The sequence below is a fragment of the Lithobates pipiens genome, unplaced genomic scaffold (assembly GCF_037356315.1).
Source record: "Lithobates pipiens isolate NorthernLeopardFrog02 unplaced genomic scaffold, aLitPip1_a1.2 Scaffold_8, whole genome shotgun sequence".
NCBI classification, from domain to species: domain Eukaryota; kingdom Metazoa; phylum Chordata; class Amphibia; order Anura; family Ranidae; genus Lithobates; species Lithobates pipiens.
In genome coordinates, this window is record NW_027507903.1 from 561305726 (window position 1) to 561324308 (window position 18583).

General features: G+C 41.4%; 1 protein-coding gene across 1 annotated transcript in view; it reads left to right on the top strand.

Annotated features, from left to right (window-relative positions):
* PRR36 (proline rich 36) overlaps positions 1-18031 on the top strand; it is a 44196-nt gene extending 26165 nt beyond the window's left edge. The window contains exons 3-6 of the mRNA XM_077470065.1: positions 3864-3942; positions 4241-4287; positions 4852-10125; positions 17433-18031. Of these exons, the coding sequence (XP_077326191.1) occupies positions 3864-3942; positions 4241-4287; positions 4852-10125; positions 17433-17755 (5723 nt within the window). The 3' untranslated portion in view covers positions 17756-18031. The remainder of the gene's footprint in view (positions 1-3863; positions 3943-4240; positions 4288-4851; positions 10126-17432) is intronic.
* The last annotated feature ends 552 nt before the right edge of the window (positions 18032-18583 follow it).

Here is an 18583-nt window from a genome sequence, read left to right on the forward strand (position 1 = left end):
AATATAATGTAACAGTAACATAGATCCCAAGTGCCTTATTACCCCACAGAAATTCAACTACAAAGTGATATTACACTGTGATATTTAGCACTAACACAGCTCCCAAATGTCTAATGCAGTCATTCCCAACCAGGGTTCCGTGGAACTCTAGGGTTGCTCCAGAGGTTGCCAGGGGTTCCATCAGCTGTGGCTGATTTACCTCCCATCTGATGGCAGCTGGATAATTCTAGAACCAATGACACTTGGCAGAGCACAAAAACTTTGAGTGGCCTGTAAGGGTGGTTTACTCACTGTCAATACAAGAGGGACATTCTTCCCTGACCACCAATGTAGGGGGCAATATTGTCACTGACCCCCATGAATTAATTGTAGCAAGGCTTCTCTGAGACCTGAAAGTTATTATAGGAGTTCCTCTGGGATAAAAAGGTTGAGAAAAGCTGCCCCATAGTAATTTACGTCCAAATCAATATACTGCTGCAGGGCTGCCATCAGGGGGGAGGACAGCCCATACACAGCCCAGGCTCCAACTAGGGCCTTTAACATGGGGCAGCTGCTGTCAGAGGGGGCCTGCCAAGAGGCAGAGGAGGGTGTCGTGGTGGACGGATCCTGGGTTTGTGCAGGGCACGGTTGGGGCCCACTGTCAGGCAGGCTCCAGTCAGAAACAGCAGTGTGCTCTCGGCTGTATGGGCTGGGGCAGGCCAAGGGGTGCGAGCAGAGGGCTCCGTGGAGGAAGAGGAGGAGACTGCCACCAGAGATCCTGATGGAAATGGGACACAGCTTCAGCTATCCCTCTTAGCACCAGATTTTCTTCACTGACGCCATTTGGACGAGCTGCTGAAGGACAGGTGATAGCTGGAAGGACTGGTGCTTCCCAAGGTGTGTTTATCAGAGTAACACTGCCAAACTCCTGTGACACCCCCACCCTTTTCTCCCCCTGCCCCTCTCCTGTGGGGGGAGGAGATGGGACTGGAGGAGGAAGAGGACATGGGATAAAACAGATGGGACTGGAGGAGGATGACACAGGATGGAAGAGATGGGATTGCAGAAGGAGGAGGTGGAATGGAGAAGATGGCACTGGAGGAGGAGGAGGAGGATGTGGGATGGAGAAGATGAGACTGAAGGAGGAGGAGGATGTAGGATGGAGGAGATGGGACTGGAGGAGGACATGGGATGGAGGAGATGGGACTGGAAGGGGGAAGAAGACATGGGATGCAGTCGATGGGACTGGAGAAGGAAGACAACATGGGATGCAGGAGAAAGAAGACATGGGATGGGGGAGATGAGACTGGAAGAGGAGGAAATGGAATGTTGGAGATGGGGCTGGAGGAGGAGGAGGACATGGGATGGAGATGGAGGAGGACATGGGATGGGACAGGCAGTGGGCAGATTCTGGAGAATGTTGGTGGTCATGCCTGGGGGGCAGACCTAAAGCTTTGTAAAGGGCCCAGAAATGTCTGTGATATCATATAACAGTAACACAGCTCCCATATAACCTATTACACTATAGTAATTCAGTTACAAAGGAACATACTCCTGCGATATCATATAACAACCCAGCTCCCAAGTGTCCTTATTCCTACGAAAGACAAAGGAGGAATTAATGGCCACACTCCTGTGCAAATAACTTTATTTCAGGTTGCAAATACAGCACACGGTGAACTACAATAATCAACTGACGCGTTTCACACCAATCGGGTGCTTAGTCATAGCTTTCTGCTTGCAGCAAGGGCCGCATCCACTACACAAGATAGAGGTTGGAGGAGCAGGGTGAGGGTTCAGCTCTTGAGCGGTCCACATTCTTTCAAATCATGGACTTGTCCTAGCTCCTAATTGTCCTATTACTCTGCAGAAAGTCATCACCATAGCATAACGCCTCTTTAATATCACATAACAGAAACCCAGATCCTGAATGTCTTAATACTTATAGTAATTCAGCTTCAAAGTGACCTACCACTGTGATATCATACAACAGTAAAACAGCTCCTGAGTGTCTCATTACTGTACAGTAATCCATCTTCAAAGGTGTCATACCCCTTTGATATCCTATAACAGAAACACAGCTTCTATGAGCGTTAAGTTCAAATTACAACAACCCAACTCCCAAGATGTCTTATTACTATTGTAACATCATATCACAGTAATGCTTTATTACTCCTGTAAAATCATATTACAGTAACAAAGTTTTCCAGTGTCATATTGTGGTAACCAGGCTTCCAAGGGTCCTATTTACCCTGTAATATTCTATTTCAGTAACCCAACTCCCAAGTGTCTTATTATTTTGTAACATCATATCACAGTAATGCTTTATTTCTCCTGTAAAAATATATTACAGTAAGAAAGCTTTCCAGGGTCATATTACAGTTACCCCGGCTTCCAAGTGTCCTATTACTCATGTAACATTGTATTTCAGTAACCCAACTCCCAAGTGTCTTATTACTTTGTAACATCATATCACAGTAGAATACATGAAAAAACAGTCAACTATGGGACTTTAAATGTGTCAGTAAATAAAGAATATCTTATTTTTAATTATAAAAATATTTTATTAATGTGATTAAAAACATTTCATAAAAAAATCCCTCATTTGCATGTCAAGTTCAAATTATATATCTGTACAGACACTACCACTCTACATGTTTTGCTTCAAATTAGCTTCTTCGGGAGATTATAGAGTGCTGTATGAAACCATTACTAAAAAAAAGTAAAGCAACAAACAAAATTAGGATTAATTACCACAAAAAATCATAATTTGATAATTAATCAATAGAGGTGCACAAAAAAATACACATTTATAATGCTTCAATAAATAATGTTTGATTGTTAAAAAAAATGTTTGTGTTCATGATATACTTATTTGTAATCAAGTGTGTGTATTTTTTGTGTACCTCTATTGATTATCACATTATGAATTTTTGTAGTAATTAATCCCAATATTGTTTGTTGCTTTACTTTTTTAGTAATCATTTCGTACAGCACTCTAGAATCACCTGAAGAAGCTCATTTGAAGCGAAACATGTAGAGTGGTAGTGTCTGTATAGATATATGATTTGAACTTGACATGCAAATGAGGGATTTTTTTAATGAAATATTTTTAATGACATTAATAAAATATTTTCATAATTAAAAATAATATCGTCTTTATTTACTGACACCTTTAAAGTCCCACAGTTGGCTGTTTTTTTTTCATGTATTCTTCATAAAAAAATGGGATGTGGTGTCTTCTCTGACCAGGCAACCCTCTATCTTTTTGATATCACATCACAGAAACTCAATTCTTGAGTGTTTTATTGCCCCTGTAAATTCATATATTAGTAGTATGTTTGATGTTACCCTAGTTTTTGATGTTACCCTAGTTTTTGATGTTACCCTAGTAACATCAAATTACAGTAACCCATCTCCTATGAGTTCTATTACCCCTGTAGCATTATATTACATTAACCCAACCCCTGTGGGTATTATTACTCCAGTAAAATCATATGGGTTACCCAGCTTTCCACTGCAGCATATTATTGCAACACAGCTCCTGTATATCCTATGGACTCTATAACATCCTGAGTACATTCTTACCTTTAATTATTTTGCTTACCTTATAATCCTTCTTACTTGCCAAAGTCTTCTATGGCTATGTGAAATACAGTGTATGACACGAGGACATTAATAATCTGTGACATTTTATTGGATGTAATTGATTTTTTTGGTGTCATGCAGGGATGGCTTTCAGAGGTTACACTAGGTCAGCAAAAGACCCCCTTCTATGTACACTCACATTTCTTTTTTTTCCATCAAGAAATCAAACACCACACCATATGTACAACATGATTGTATTATTCTGTGACTTTCAACTTTTTTTATTGCACATAAAGGGCCGCCTTCCAAATCTGCAAGTGCCAAAGTGACCTCTGGAGCAAAAGAAGTAACTAATGCAAAGAATAGCATGGTCAGGTAAGTCTGCTGGGAAATATGGTAAAAAAACGTTACTAAGAATGTAGTAATAATTTGTTATATTTGCACCAATGTGCAAAATTGCCATTAAAAAGAGTTAAAACCGCACCTCAAATTAATATCTTACCATTGGATGGGCTTTATTTATGTAGCAGAAACTCCAAAAGTGAGATTTACCTACAGCCGATTGTGTAGCTACTCCTTTGCATTAGGCTGTACAAAAATGATTCTTTTGTAGGCCAATTCTCTGGTTATTTTTTTATTTTTATTTATTGTGTAATGTGTATTTCTTTTACAGGACAGCAGCTGCCTCCCCCAACAAACTCAAATCAGTAACACAAAAAGGTAAGCATTTATCATTTCTGCTTTCCTTTATCTTCCCCGATACGCTGGGTAATAGTGGGGTAATGGTGGGGTCATGACCATGCCAGCTGCTGATCCTGTAGCACATGCTCTCCTACCATTTGATAACATTTTTCAAAAATGCTGGGAACACATGAGGATTCAAAAACACTTCTGGCCTGCAGTACCCCTATGTTTCATTTTTGCAGCCAAGCACCAGAAAACAAGGGTTTCTCGCCTACTTGGCTATGGGTCACATTGGAGTGACAGGGCCTTCACACTCCTTGTATTGAGCCAAAATATTGTAACAAAGGAAGATAAATGATAATGTACCCCTACAATTTGAAAGGCTTTGGTGCAGATGTTAAACTACTGTATTCATCAGATTTTATAATTACCATAGGTATCAGCTCATGCAATTTTTCTATTACAAGACGAGATGGAAAAGGGAATTCTGCTAACTATAGGCAGTGCAAATTTATTGTTTCAGAGCCCAGCTTAATACTTGGCCTTTTCTTTCTTACTGCATTGCAAATCCCCTTTGTAAGTGCTCTTATTTTCTTTCAGATCCAGCATCTCCAGTCAAACCTCCTGCCAGCCAAATAACTCGCCAGCAGACCAGGGACAAGGGGACTCAGCCGTCTTCATTGCTAGCGGTGTCAAAAGCTGAAGCTGTCAAGAAGTGTGTTGCGGGTGCTCAGTCCTCCAAACCTAAAGCTGAAGGAGGAAACTCTACACCCACAAAGCAGAATGGAGCTGCTAAAAAGGATGTGGGAAGACTGACGCAGCATGGGATAGTGCCAAAAGATAAGACATTGTGCCTTCAACCAGGAATTAGTGGGTCTGGGCCAACAAAACCTCTAGCATCTTCATCCAGCCCAGCCAAGCCTGTAAAGATGCCATTAACCCTGAATAAACCAGCGAAGAGCGTGCCTGCACCAAATAAGCCTGCTAACACTTCACCATTACCAGCTAAAGCTGCTAAAATCCCATCTTCATCGCCCAAATTAACTAACACAACCTCATCTACTACTAAAACATTTAAAACGGCCTCTCCCTTAGTTAAGACCCCAAGACTGACTTCAGTGCCAACCAAAGCATCAACTCCTACTTCAGCAGTCAATCAAATTAATGCCGCATCATCTCCAGCAAAGTCAGGCAAGAGCCCGCTGGTTAAACCGATGAACACCATATCTACATCTAACCAAGTTAAACTGGCAAAACAAACAGGTGCAACGTCTAAACAGTCTTCTGTTCTAAATAAACCAACAAACCACTCTCCTGTAACATCTAAATCAGTCCCAGTGACTGGTAAAGCTATGAATGAAAAGCGTCCTGTACCCAAGCCAGTAAAGAGTGGGGAGTCCAAGCAAATCATTAATCAACAAAAGCTGGACAGTTCTGAAATGAATGTAAAGGCTGAGGCTGTTGAAGTGGTCCATTCTCATACAGAACAAACAAATACATGTCCAGAGCCAGTTAATGAGAGCATGGCCCCAGAAAATATTGTTGAATCTGCAGATGGACTATTATGTGATGCTCAATCAGCATTAGAGCCTCAGCCTTGCATTGTGTCTACTGAATTATCAACTGAATCATGTCCTGTAGATTCAGAAATGCAACAGTCAGGATCGTTGGATCAATGTGAAAAGTCTCTGGGGGATCTCAATAACCACATAAAAACAAATGAAGGTGAAGAGAGGGTAGCATCAGCAGAACAAACGACTACTTCAACAACTGAAATTTCACATGGAGCTCTGAAACCATCTCTAGAACCAACAGAGGAACCAATCAACTCCCTAGAAGTAGGGATCAGTTCTACACTCAGTTGTCTTCTAGAAGAAATATCAGCTCCTCTGGAACTAACAAAAACACTTATAGAAACAACGAGCCCTTTAGAGGAAGAAGTGATACCTCCAGTTGAACCTGTAGAGAATGAATTGAGTTCTCCTTTGGAATTTTCAGAAATGTTGATGGATCAGAATAAATTGTCAGAGGTTAATGTGAAAATCCCTGTAGAGTTATCACAAGGAGAATCAAATGCACCATTAGATGAAATGGTAGAAACACCAGTGAGACCTTTTGAGCAAACTGTAAAGAGCCCAGCTGAGTCGGGCAGTAATTTCTGTGACAAGGTGTTGATTCCAGAAGAAGTGCCATCCCCAGTCGAATTGACTGAACCTTTACATATTCAACAAACATCTTTATGTGAAAGAGCTATCCTTTTAAAAGAAGAATTGAATGACCCAGTGGAGCTTTCCCATCACTCAAATGAAGAAGTGGAGCTTCTAGAAAAAGCAACACCTCATGTGCATGAAGACAAAGCCTTTAAAGGTTTTTGCAGACACACCTCTTCTGCTTCAGAGGAAGAAATATATTCCCCAGTGGAGCAAGCTGAACCATCAGAGGAAGTTCAGACATCATCCTTGGAGCAGGTCACACCTTTAGAGGAAGGAGTAGAGCTATCAGAGGATGAAGTAGTATTTGTAGATGAACCAAATACTTTAAAAGAAATAGGTAGCATTTCGCTAAGACACGCAGAAGAATCTGTAACATTACCCGCAGATTTCTGCAAACCAATAGAAATCCAGGAGACCTCATCCATGGAGGAGGTTACTCCATCAGATGAAGAAATTGAACTTTCAAGGGCAGAAGATGCAACTTTACAGGAAAAAAATAAAAGCTCAGAAAAACCAGATATAGAAGACAGTAAATGTTCAACTGACCTATATAAGGCAACAGAAGAAGTAATGACTGATTCAGTAGAAGCAGATGAAGACATACAGGAAGAGATAAAAACAGCAGGAGAACCTGAACAGATAATTGTGACCCTTCCAGGAGAATCTGACAAATCATTAGATGAACGGCTACAATCTCCAGCTGAACCGGCAGATAATGTTGAAAAAAAATGTGAAAGTGTAAAATGTGTAACAGGCAACACAACATTTCCAGAAGTGTCAAACTCTATTTTAATGTTACCAGAGCCAGTTACATATCTAGAGGGTACAGATGGCTCTAAAGATGATACACAACAGCTTACAAAGGGACAATTAATATCAGAAAGTCCCATAGAAGACACAGAAGCAGAACTCATTCAATCATTTGAGTCTACAAAGGAGCACGAGGAGACAACAATTTTCAAATCATCCATGACAAACTATCCAGTTGATCAGTCTAATTCTTTAACAGAGCCAGTTGGGTATGAATCAGAACGTGCCAGTGACTTTGTGGTGGAATTAGAGGAACGCTTAGAACAAGGTAATACAACCATCCAGGATTTCGAACAACTTTCAGGGGAGACATTGTTTGAAACCATAAAGAGTGAAGCAGAAACAGATAACAACTCAACTGACTTGAACGTGTTTGAAAAACAAGAAAATTTGACAGACACATCAGCAAAAGAGCCAACAAAGCCTCTCATTACAGAGGAAAAACAACTAGACTCAGCAGAGACTGAAATGGACTATGTGCATTCTCCAATAAATCCAGAGAAACCTGACCTCAACATTGTATTGTTCCCAGAGGAACCATTAACATGTCTAAAGCAGTCTGAAATTGCCTTATTGGAAACAGCTAGCTATTTAGTGGAAACACCAAAATCTTCATTAGAGCCACTGAAACATGCAAATCATGCAGTAGAGGCTATGGCTTCATCAATATGTGAATTAATGGGATCACCTGAGGATCTAGTAACTGTACCAGTTACAGCAGTGTGGCAAGCGGCAGACAAAACAGCATCTCAATTCGCAGAATATTCAGAATGTGCAGAAACAGGGCCAGTACATAGCATCTCTACAACAAATACTTTGCCAAGTCACCCAAGTGATGTTCTATTGGAATCTGCTGAGCTAATTACCATCATGGAGACTGCAAAGAAATCAAAGCCATCAGGGAAGGAACCAGATATCAGTATGCAGGAAGCTGCGGATACCGCCACAATACAGCCCTCAGGAGAAACAACAAACTCTCTAGACTTTGCAGGGCAGAAGCAACTTATGCATTTAATAACTATGCCTGTGGAAGAGGAAAAGGAACCTAATGATTTAATAACCATACCTGTGGAAGAACAAAATGAGCCTATCAATTTAATAACTATGCCTGTGATAGAGCAAAAGGAATCTGCTGATTTAATAACTTTGCCTGTAGAGGAGGAAGAGGAACCCAATGATATAATAACTGTGCCTGTGGAAGAGATAAGGGAACCTATTGATATATTTATGACTGTGGAAGCGGAAAAGGAACCCAATGATTTAACTGTGCCTTTGGAAGAAGAAAGTGAACCTACTGACGTAATAACTATGTCTGTGGAAGAAGAAAAGGAACCTATTGATATAACTATGCCTGTGGAAGAAGAAAAGGAACCTATTGATATAACTATGCCTGTGGAAGAAGAAAAGGAACCTATTGATATAACTATGCCTGTGGAAGAAGAAAAGGAACCTATTGATATAACTATGCCTGTGGAAGAGGAAAAGGAACCCAATGATTTATTAACTCTACCTGTGGAAGAGGAAAGGGAACCTACTGACATGATAACTATGCCTATGGAAGAGGAAAAGGAACCTATTGATATAACTATGGCTGTGGAAATGGAACCTATTGATATACCAATGTCTATGGAAGAGGGAAAGAAACTCAACAATGTAGTACCTGTGCCTGTGGTTGAGCAAAAGGAACCTATTGATTTAAAAACGATGCCTCTGGTAGAGCAAAACAAACCTGATGATTTAATAACTGGTCTTCCGGCAACACAAATGGAAAAGTGTTACCCATTAGATCTAACAGAAAAACCACTAGCAACTTTAGTAGACCTGGGCATAGAAAAACAGCAGACACTAGAAGTGGAGCCAATCTCTCATACTATAGAGTCAGAACAATTACCACTTATACCATTGGCTGAGACAGAGTCCCCAGGTGTTTCACATCCAACAGAAACAACATGGAGCCTCTCTACAAATAACACCGAATTTGACAATTCTTCAACAGCCATTACAGAAGCATCAACTAAGCCTCTTTCATTGCCAGCTGATGATCATCTACAACACAAGAATGTCATTGCTGATTATCTTTCAGAGCAAACTGTGAACACAGCAGAAGCCACAGGAATTACTGCAGAGGCAATAACATTTTCAGATGAAGGAATCAAAGGAACCATTCAGCCTTTATCAAGCGAAAACCAATGTGAGGTTAATGACAAACCTGATTTGCTTACAAGCCCTATAAAGACAGTAGATTCCTGGTTATCCTGTCAGGAGTCAGCAAAAGAACAGTGGGAGCTTGTGGAGAAAGAGGAACTTGCTGATTTCAAAGAAGAGGAAGATGATAAGCCACAAAGGCCAGCCAGCCTAAATCAAGAGGGAGATAACCAAGAGGAACCTAAGGCAGAGGAGGAAGCAGGAGAAAGGGCTTCGGTGTGCAGCACTTTGAGTGACCCACAACTGGCAGGAAAAAGTAGTAGTGAGACCAGTACCCCTGAAGAACTTAGAACTTATGAAGATTCTAGTTCTGGAGTGGAATCCCACTCAGATGATGTGGCCACATCACCACAAATCACACTAACACCTGACCCAGATCTAGGAATCCACATGGGCCAGGAAGAAGGTTCAGACACACCGGCAGGAACTCCAGCCTCAAAGAGCAATCGGGCACCCCATCCTCTCCAGAATGCCAGCCTTGAGGAGCTCTCTGAAGGGACTTCTCTCTCTAGTGTCATTAAACCCTCAGAGGATAACACTATAGCCCATAAAATGGATATGACTTGTTTTACGTGCCCCCAGGTTTCATCAGTTTCCAGAGAACAAGGATATGAAGAGAGAGCAGAAGAAAGAGGTCCCCTGAGAGGTAATGATGACTGACTGTGTAATGTGTGGAGTAACGATCTACTACAATTCTAAGAAGACCAGGGGGTGATTGTAGGAGGGTGGGATACCATAAATCTGACAAGAGGGTGGTTTCAGTCTAGCAACCAAGCATCCAGTATAATAGATCAATAAAGCCACATATCACGTCATCTGTCTGTTGCCTGGTGTCTCTTTTTCCCATTCCCCAGAATCCCTTTTCTCTTTCCTTCCAGTACCTTTCATAACTTATCCCCATTAGCTCTTAATGTTTTCATTCAGTACACAGTTTATCTGTTTTTCTTTTTTTTTTTATCTAAAAATTTTATAATAAACATTGATTTATTTTGTACAATCGGTGACCTGTTTTTATTTAAGCATGTGCCATTTGTGTGTCCTTTATTTCAGTGCCGTGACTTGTTTAATTAATGTGTCCCTTGTGTGTAACTGGAGTGCTGTGCAGTAATGTGGTATGTGTACTGTAAATCTTCTGTTTGCGTTTATTATTTTATGGCCTGAATGTTCCTCATGCATTTTTGTATGCAGACCTGCGACCAGGTTAAACTTCTAAATCTAAGATGTTGTAAATCTCAATACTTTAATAAACATACTTGCGTACACATTTTTATTATTTGAGCATTCCTAGGAGCAATGCAAAGGTAAAAAGGCATCTGACACTTCCCAAAATGTAGGATCCTACTATATGCCCTAGCGTCATTTCACAGCTTCCAGCAAAGTATTAAAGCGATAGTAAAGGCTGATTTAAAAAAAAAAAAATGTGATAGTATGCATACTAGCACATTGTGAAAGACTAACCCCAAAATGACCCTTGTCACTGCTGTCAGAGCTTCCATCTTCACCTTGTCTTCCCTCTGGGTTCTCAGGCTGTGGCCGTTTAAATGGTTGAGCCGAAATGACTACCGCACAAGGGAGCCACGATCACAGCACAACGCTCTGAAGGGACAACATACTCAATATGCCATCCTTTCAGAACGCAGTGAGCATGCGCTGGTGACACAGCAGAGCTATTGAATAACTTCTAAACAATGCACATTTAGGAGGTATTCCTTGTATCCACCGGGAAGCTTTATTATAAGCTTTCCGATAGATACAAATTAAGAAAATGTGTTTATTACCACTTTAAAGCTGGCCATGCCATACGCAATTTTCCTATTCAATTTCCTTTAGAATTACCTTCAACTATGTAGTGCAAGGGCCTGGGTTTGACTTTGTATTATATGGTTTTGGTAAATCTAAAGGAAGATTGTACAAGAACATTGTATGATATATAGTCAGCTTAAGGCGAATAGTGGGAGGCAATTTGTAGACAGCTGTAATGAAAGTGACTGTCATTATGCAGCTCTGACAGCTTCAGAGAGAACCATTACAGCTATAATCAACAAGGTCCCACTGTCAGCCCTAAGCTGCACCAGTATCAACTGTGAGCTAAAGTTTCTACAGTGACCAAGAGTCTCTCTGGGGCTCTGTGGTCAAGTGATGGACTCTGCAAAAGTCATTAAAATTTGATTAAGTTGAGCCACTCAATGTCTGCTTTTCAGAGTAATTTAGTGGGAATGGGATGGAGCCTCAGTAGTAGTAGAGCAATGAGATGACAGGAAGCAGAAGCTTCTGACAGTGGGAGCAAAAGCTTTGTGTTCTGCAACTTGACCGCTCTGGAAAAAAGTCTCTCTGAAGATGTCGGGCTGTAGGATGGCAGTACTTTCATTACAGCTGTCTTCAAGAGTTTGGGGCCGGCTGCGGCATATACAAGGATCCACCATTCCCAGAATTGTCGGATCTCGATTAGCTCTGCAGTGCTCCCAAATAGAGCATATAAAACAGTTGGGTACACAAGTATGTATTGTTACAGTAATTAATAAAGGGGTTTACAATTAGAAGTGTAACCTTATAGTAGAGTCTCTGTAAGTAAAATAAGTTCAACAATCCCCACCCCTTCCCCATTGTTCCCTGAAAACGTGTTCATATTTTTATCGTTTTTCCATCCTGTCTCTCCTTTTTAAGTTTTTCTGCATCATTCTACCTAAGTTTGCTTGCCATTGTTTTTTCTTTTCTTTTTTTACTTCATTGTGACATTAATACAATTCAAGGACACCAACTTACATCAACGGAGAGGGAAATAACACCATAAACTGAAATTCACAATTTTCAAGACCCAACCAGAATGGACAATTCAAAAATTTTGGATTTCCCCCTTTTTTTTCAGTTTCAGTGATTAGGATCACTAGGAGTAATGCAGCCCATACATGCTACCTTTTTTCCCCGTCCAATCAGGGGGTTGAACAAAAAAATAAAAAGACCTGATTCCCCCATCCACACACTGTATGTAGATGGGGAATCACTCCCATTGAGCTGTTGTATTCTGACAGTTGGGAGACTTATCCATTGTAAACACCGAGCCAGCAGCATAGATTGATTCGGAAAAACACAACATTTTTGTTGGTTGATCAGTAGATTGCCTTCTGTACAACCAGCCTGCCCATACATGGATCAAAATGTAGCTAGTCCCTCTTGAACTAGTGTGCCCATATGGAAAATCTCCCCCTCTATTCCTGTTCTGGTACCCACTCAAAATGTTGTGGTTTTCTTTAATTTTCAGTGATATTGGTCCCCAGGACAAATAGGAAAGATGACCCAACCCAAAGGGGACACAGACAGCAATAATAACCTGACAGGTGTTCTAATCCCTCCCCTCTCTATCCAGAACATTAAATCCATCCAGTTATACTTTAACTAAACTCCCCAGCCCACTAAACTGTCCTATGCTGAACCCCTCTCCCTTACCCAAGTGCTTGTATGCTGCCATTGGAGGAATAGGCAAGTAGGCATCTGGGTCTTATAGTTTCAGCTTAGGGTAGTTTAGGGGGTCTTTAGTTAGAAACTAAATATCCTTTAACCATCACAATGTATGCCCATATCTGATAAGGCTAAACCACCAAGTCTGTATGTGAATAGCCATCCCTAGTTTAATGTTCTGGATATCCTTCTTATTGGGGTACATATGGGTTCTTAGACAACGTGTAGACATATAGGGGGAGATTTACTAAAACTGGAGCACTTAGAATCTGGTGCAGCTGTGCATGGTAGCCAATCGGCATCTAACTTCAGCTTGTTCAATTAAGATTTGGCAAGAAAACCTGGAAGCTGATTGGTTTCTATACAGAGCTTCACCAGATTTTGCACTCTGCCGTTTTAGTAAATAACCCCCATAGATTTTTCTCAATCACTTGATTTCCCCATCCACATTAAACAGCATGGCTTGAGAAATCTCCCCTGCTGGCTTTTGTAGCCGCAAAACACCCAGAGCAGCCTAAATACCAAAGCAGTGACTGCATCTGATAGGATGCACTCACCGTTCGAGAATTTTTCACCCAACTACTGTCGAGCCCGATGGTGCTGACAGGGCAACCCATGGATTGAACTTTGGTCAATACAGCAGGAGTTGGCCATGTAAGGCTAGCTTTGAGTCAATTTAGTGAAAGGCGGCCCACTGTAAAAGGCACAGCAACACACCATGGGTCATGTGTTACTGTGTGTCGCAGTAATGCATGCTACAATGTGCACCGTTTGTTGATTGAAATAAACACAGCACACTAAACTCGGTGTACATTCCCCTTGCTAAGTGTAAAGTCCTGATTTTACTGTAGTAAATCAGCCCCTAAGTGTGTACAGGGTTGTTTTAGTCTTTATAAAAATAAGAATCCCATTTCTGGGAGGGGAACTTCAGTTGCATAAATTTTGGCACACTGCATTTATGTGCAAATGCCTTTTAGTGTGTGCTTTTTGCACATACACAAAAAGTAACAGGGATTATCTTTAGCCATTTTCCAAACATGGATAAACCTTCAAAGAACCCCGAGGGGGGTCAGTCTTCCTCACAGCAATTTATTTTTTTACCAATCATTTGCTTCTACAGAAAGCATTCACCCAAGTCACCCATGACCCTCTCACTTTCACACCTGGTACTCTATGCCCCCATTAGTGGCCAACCAATTGTGATTCATAGGCTTCTATTCGCAGTAGCCACTCACTGGTCTGCATTCACGCTCTCCATAAAGATGGTAATTGGTTTCCCTGAGCCATTTTTTTTTTGCAGTAATTACAGTATATACAATATTCAAAAAAATATGAATTGACGATTGGGGACTAAAATGGCAACTGCAAAACAGCAATAGTTAATGTGTGTTTCACTGCAGCTCAGAAGTCTGAAATGACACTAGTGTCATCATAAAGAACTATCCAGTCAGATTCAACCTGCTAAAGTGTGTCTATAACCAAAACATGTATTTTTATTTTGATAGAATAGATAGAATGGGTTAGAAAGGATTAGAACTCTTGTCAGGTTTTTTGGCTATCCAGGGCTCCATTAGAGAGATCCCCCCCCCCACCTTCTGTTCTGGAGGACAACTGTTTTCCAAACAGGAATAGGAGGAAAATATGCGGCAGGGTAACAGACAAAATGAAAGCAGGCAGCATTGCCTTATTATTTAAAGCCTGTCTCCAGGTTTACTTTCACTTTAACTAGCCCCAAAGAAACTTTTTCTACACTAAAAGGTGCACCCACTGGGCACATTGTATAAACTTTATGCAGCCTCAGCTATATACAGTATAAAGATCTGTGTTCCTACTGTCACATGGGAACTGTCCCACACCCGGAACAAAATTGAATTGGGCTAAGTGCTGCTCAGCCATTCATAGGCAGCTTTGTATTCTCTGAATAAATCCAAAGCTTCCTCTAATTGGCTGAAGTAGAGAGGCAGGCAAGTACCATCACGTCTCTGCCTAAACCAATCAGAGGAAGCTTTGTATTCATTTGGAGCAGCACTTAGCCCTGCAATTTTGTTCCGGTGTGGGATGAAGTTTCCATCTCACTGCTGTATACTGTGTGTAGGTGAGGCTACAGTTTATACAGCGCATCCAGCGAGCGCACCTGTTAGTGTAAAAAATTGTTTGGGCCAGTTTGGCCAAAAAACTAGTTACAGGTGACAGTAAAAGAGAAAATCAGCTTTTAAAATAACTTTTTGGAGGGACCTGGCTCCGTACTTCCGGCAGCCTCCTCAGATACCACATCACACATGCCAGAAGGCTTAGGGGCAATCTATAGCACATGCACAGTGGTACATCGTGAGGAAGGGGAGTCTGTCTCTCTCTCTGGTTCCACACGCAGGAAGAGACAGCCAGTCCTCTGATGATGTAACAGAGGAAGATGGTGGGACGAGACAGGGTGAGCAACTGTAAAACAGGAGTTATTACAGAGCAACGCTGGTTTTGGTGGGCTACAAATACTGTTGCTGCTGAATTTTTATAAAAGACGCTTACCTGTCCAGGGAACCAGTAGTGTCCTCACCCGGGCCAGTTCTTTGGGTACCTGCCACCTCCATGCTAACTGTGAGAAGCTGGCTGTGACTCCTTGCGGCATCACAGCTGGCACCCCATTGCACATGTGCAAACTGCGTTGTGCCCTGTGAATGGTTCCACAGCTGTCTAGGACATGTAATGTGCCCCAAGAGGCTGTGGGCAAAGAGGGGGAGGCTTAACTTGCTCCTCCCCCTGAAAAGAAAAATTGTCCAAAAGTTGAAGAGGAAGGGGGAGGAGGCAGACAAGCTGACCTTCCCTTAAGGCTGGGTTCACACCTATGCAAACTGGATGTGGATTTCTCTGCATCCAAGTTGCATAGCAGGAGATTGTTCCCGACTCTCTATGGAGCCAGTTCACACATCTCTGCAGCGGCTCTGGTGCGAATTGCCTAGGAGCCCTGTGCATCTTTTGGTTTGTTTCAGGTCCGAATTCAGCCCAAAATTCAGGCTGAAATGGTGAACGGAGATGCACTGGACTGCTGTGAACCGCTGCAATCTTTAGTGTGAATCCAGCCTTAGGGATGAAGTATGATGTGCCTGGTATGGTGCCAGCTGTACAGACACAGTCCTCTATATACTTAAAGTATAACTAAAGGCAAAACTTTTTTTTTATTATTTTGGATAGAAGGGAGAGGGATTAGAACACTTGTCGTTAGGGAGATTTACTCTCCCTATTTGTCCTGTTTACCATTATCGTTGAAAGTGAAAGTAAATGAAAATCCCAAATTTTGGGTTGTCCCCAGAAAAGTGAGAGTGGAAATCTTCCATTGGGGACACTAGTTCTGGTGACCCGGGGGTTCCCAAGGAATTTCCTTAATTTACAGGGATTTCCTCTCACTTCCTGTTTGGCTATGGGACAGGAAGTGAAGGAAAATCTCTGCAATGGGACACAGACGGCGAAAGAAAAATCTGACAGGGATTATAACCCTCCCTTGTTCTATCCAAAATGAAAAAAAAAAAGTTTTGCCTATAGTTCTACTTTAAGGGCACATTCACAACATTTGCATTGGGTAGCCCTGCTCAACAAAGTCCCAACACACAGACAAGTCAATCTGCATTGAGTCCTAAGACTTCAGAGAACACCACTGCGCTACCTTGTGCATGGAAAAAAAGTAGGAAATTCTCAATGTGGTGAATAAAGATAGTTCAAATGTTTTCAAAGTTAAAAAAAAAAGTGATTATTTACACTGCATTGACACTACTCCCTTCAGAGCACAGACTAGCAAATGCTGTATATGTGCATGAGCCCTTACTATTATTTGATGGCGAAAGAGCCTCACTTCAATGTCATCCTTGTGATCAATTCAACCTTTTGTTGGTAAACACCTCATTAGCTGGAACACTGAAATCAATGTGCTGAAAGTTAGGCGAATGGCAACAAAAAGCTAAATAGCTCCGTGGCAGGAGGTTACTTGCCTATTTAGATTTGGCATAATTGTTTTAGATTAGCATTGATATAATTGGTGTAATAGATGACATCACTGGATCTGCAGATGGATTATTAAACATAAAAGTTGCAAATTACTAATATACAGAAGTAAAAAGGACAAAACTTAACAATATCACATCACATGGGATAATGACATTTACAGAGATAGCTCTCCTGGTGGCAGGGATGAATAATTTGATCCGATTGAATCCCGTTCTGCCCAGGATCAACGATTTGTGAACTTTCCCAGCACCTTTCTTCAGTTTTTCTATTCTCCTGTATCAATGACCTCTTCCTGCATTGCTTGATAGAGAGCTCCTTGTGCCTGGCAACCTTGTAGGAACTTACAATGCACTGCATACTATAACAAATACAAAATGCTCTTTACAAATACAATCACATACAAAATACTACTAGCGATATTTAGCTTTCATTACCATTTTTACAAATACAATCGCATACAAAATACTACAAGTGATGTTTGGCTTTCACGACCATTTTTTCTAGGTGAACCCATCCCTATTCCCTCTCCTGCAGACGGGTTATACACTATCTACGAGACCGACCAAGGACCTCAGGAGCGCAGTCCCAGAGGGGCGGAACTGGGGCTGGTGGAGCATATCATTGGAAGAACTTTGTTCCTGGCTGCCTCAGAAGGAGGGTTAAAGGGAGGAATCAAGGGTCAGGTTGAACTGGGAAAGTGGGCAGAACTGTTGTCTCCCCTGGATGAATCACGTGCTAGCATCACATCTGTCACCAGCTTTTCTCCTGAAGGTGATGTGTCCTCACAAGGCGACTGGACAGTAGTGGAGGTGGAAACATTCCACTGACAAGCCCCACCCTTGCGGAGCATTGTGATGAATGAATGTTTAGGGTAGGAGCTCCACCTATAAGAAGCATAGCAAATATGCAGGGCTTGAGCTCCACCTGTAAGGTGCACTGTGAAACCATATAGAACAGCAGGAACAAGCTGTATGCATCAATGTGCAATATGTGAGTAATGTATGAGTGTGGAGCTTTGCACTATTTAAGGTTTTTTGAGGTTCATGTGAATTCATGTCAATTATGAAAACAGTTTTTACAAATAAAAGCTTATACTTATTAAACATCTTAGTGTGTCCAGTTAAGATACAAAAAGCCATTGTACTCGTGTTAAAAAAAAGAAAAGTGAATGGGAATCAAAAGAAAAAATAAAACAGATGTTGAAACCCTTATCCACCAAAAAGGTGAAAAAATAAAAATGGGTATAAACTATACAAGTGTACTTAAAACTGACAAACCTGAGAGCATAGCAAATTGAATTTTTGTACTCTGAAAAATCCAATGAGGGGCACAGGAAGTCTTAAACCTTGAGGTTACTGTCACCTACAGGAGGATGGCACAATGACAAAAAAAATGTAGGCCAGCCATGGGTATAACCCCCTCCTGTTAACCAAATGCCTTGAGTTGTTTTTCTAGTGTCCTGGGAGGATGGACATCTTTTATTCAGCCCTGCTGTTTTAAAGAGTAACCTGTGATTATTTTTCCCAGAAATTGTCTTCTCTATTCAATCAAGACTCTTCTTGGGACAGCTGCAAGTGGTTTTCCCACAAACTCACAGCTATCTGGCAGTCATCCTCAGTCTGCCTTTTGGACAGGATGAGCCTAAAGGTGACCTT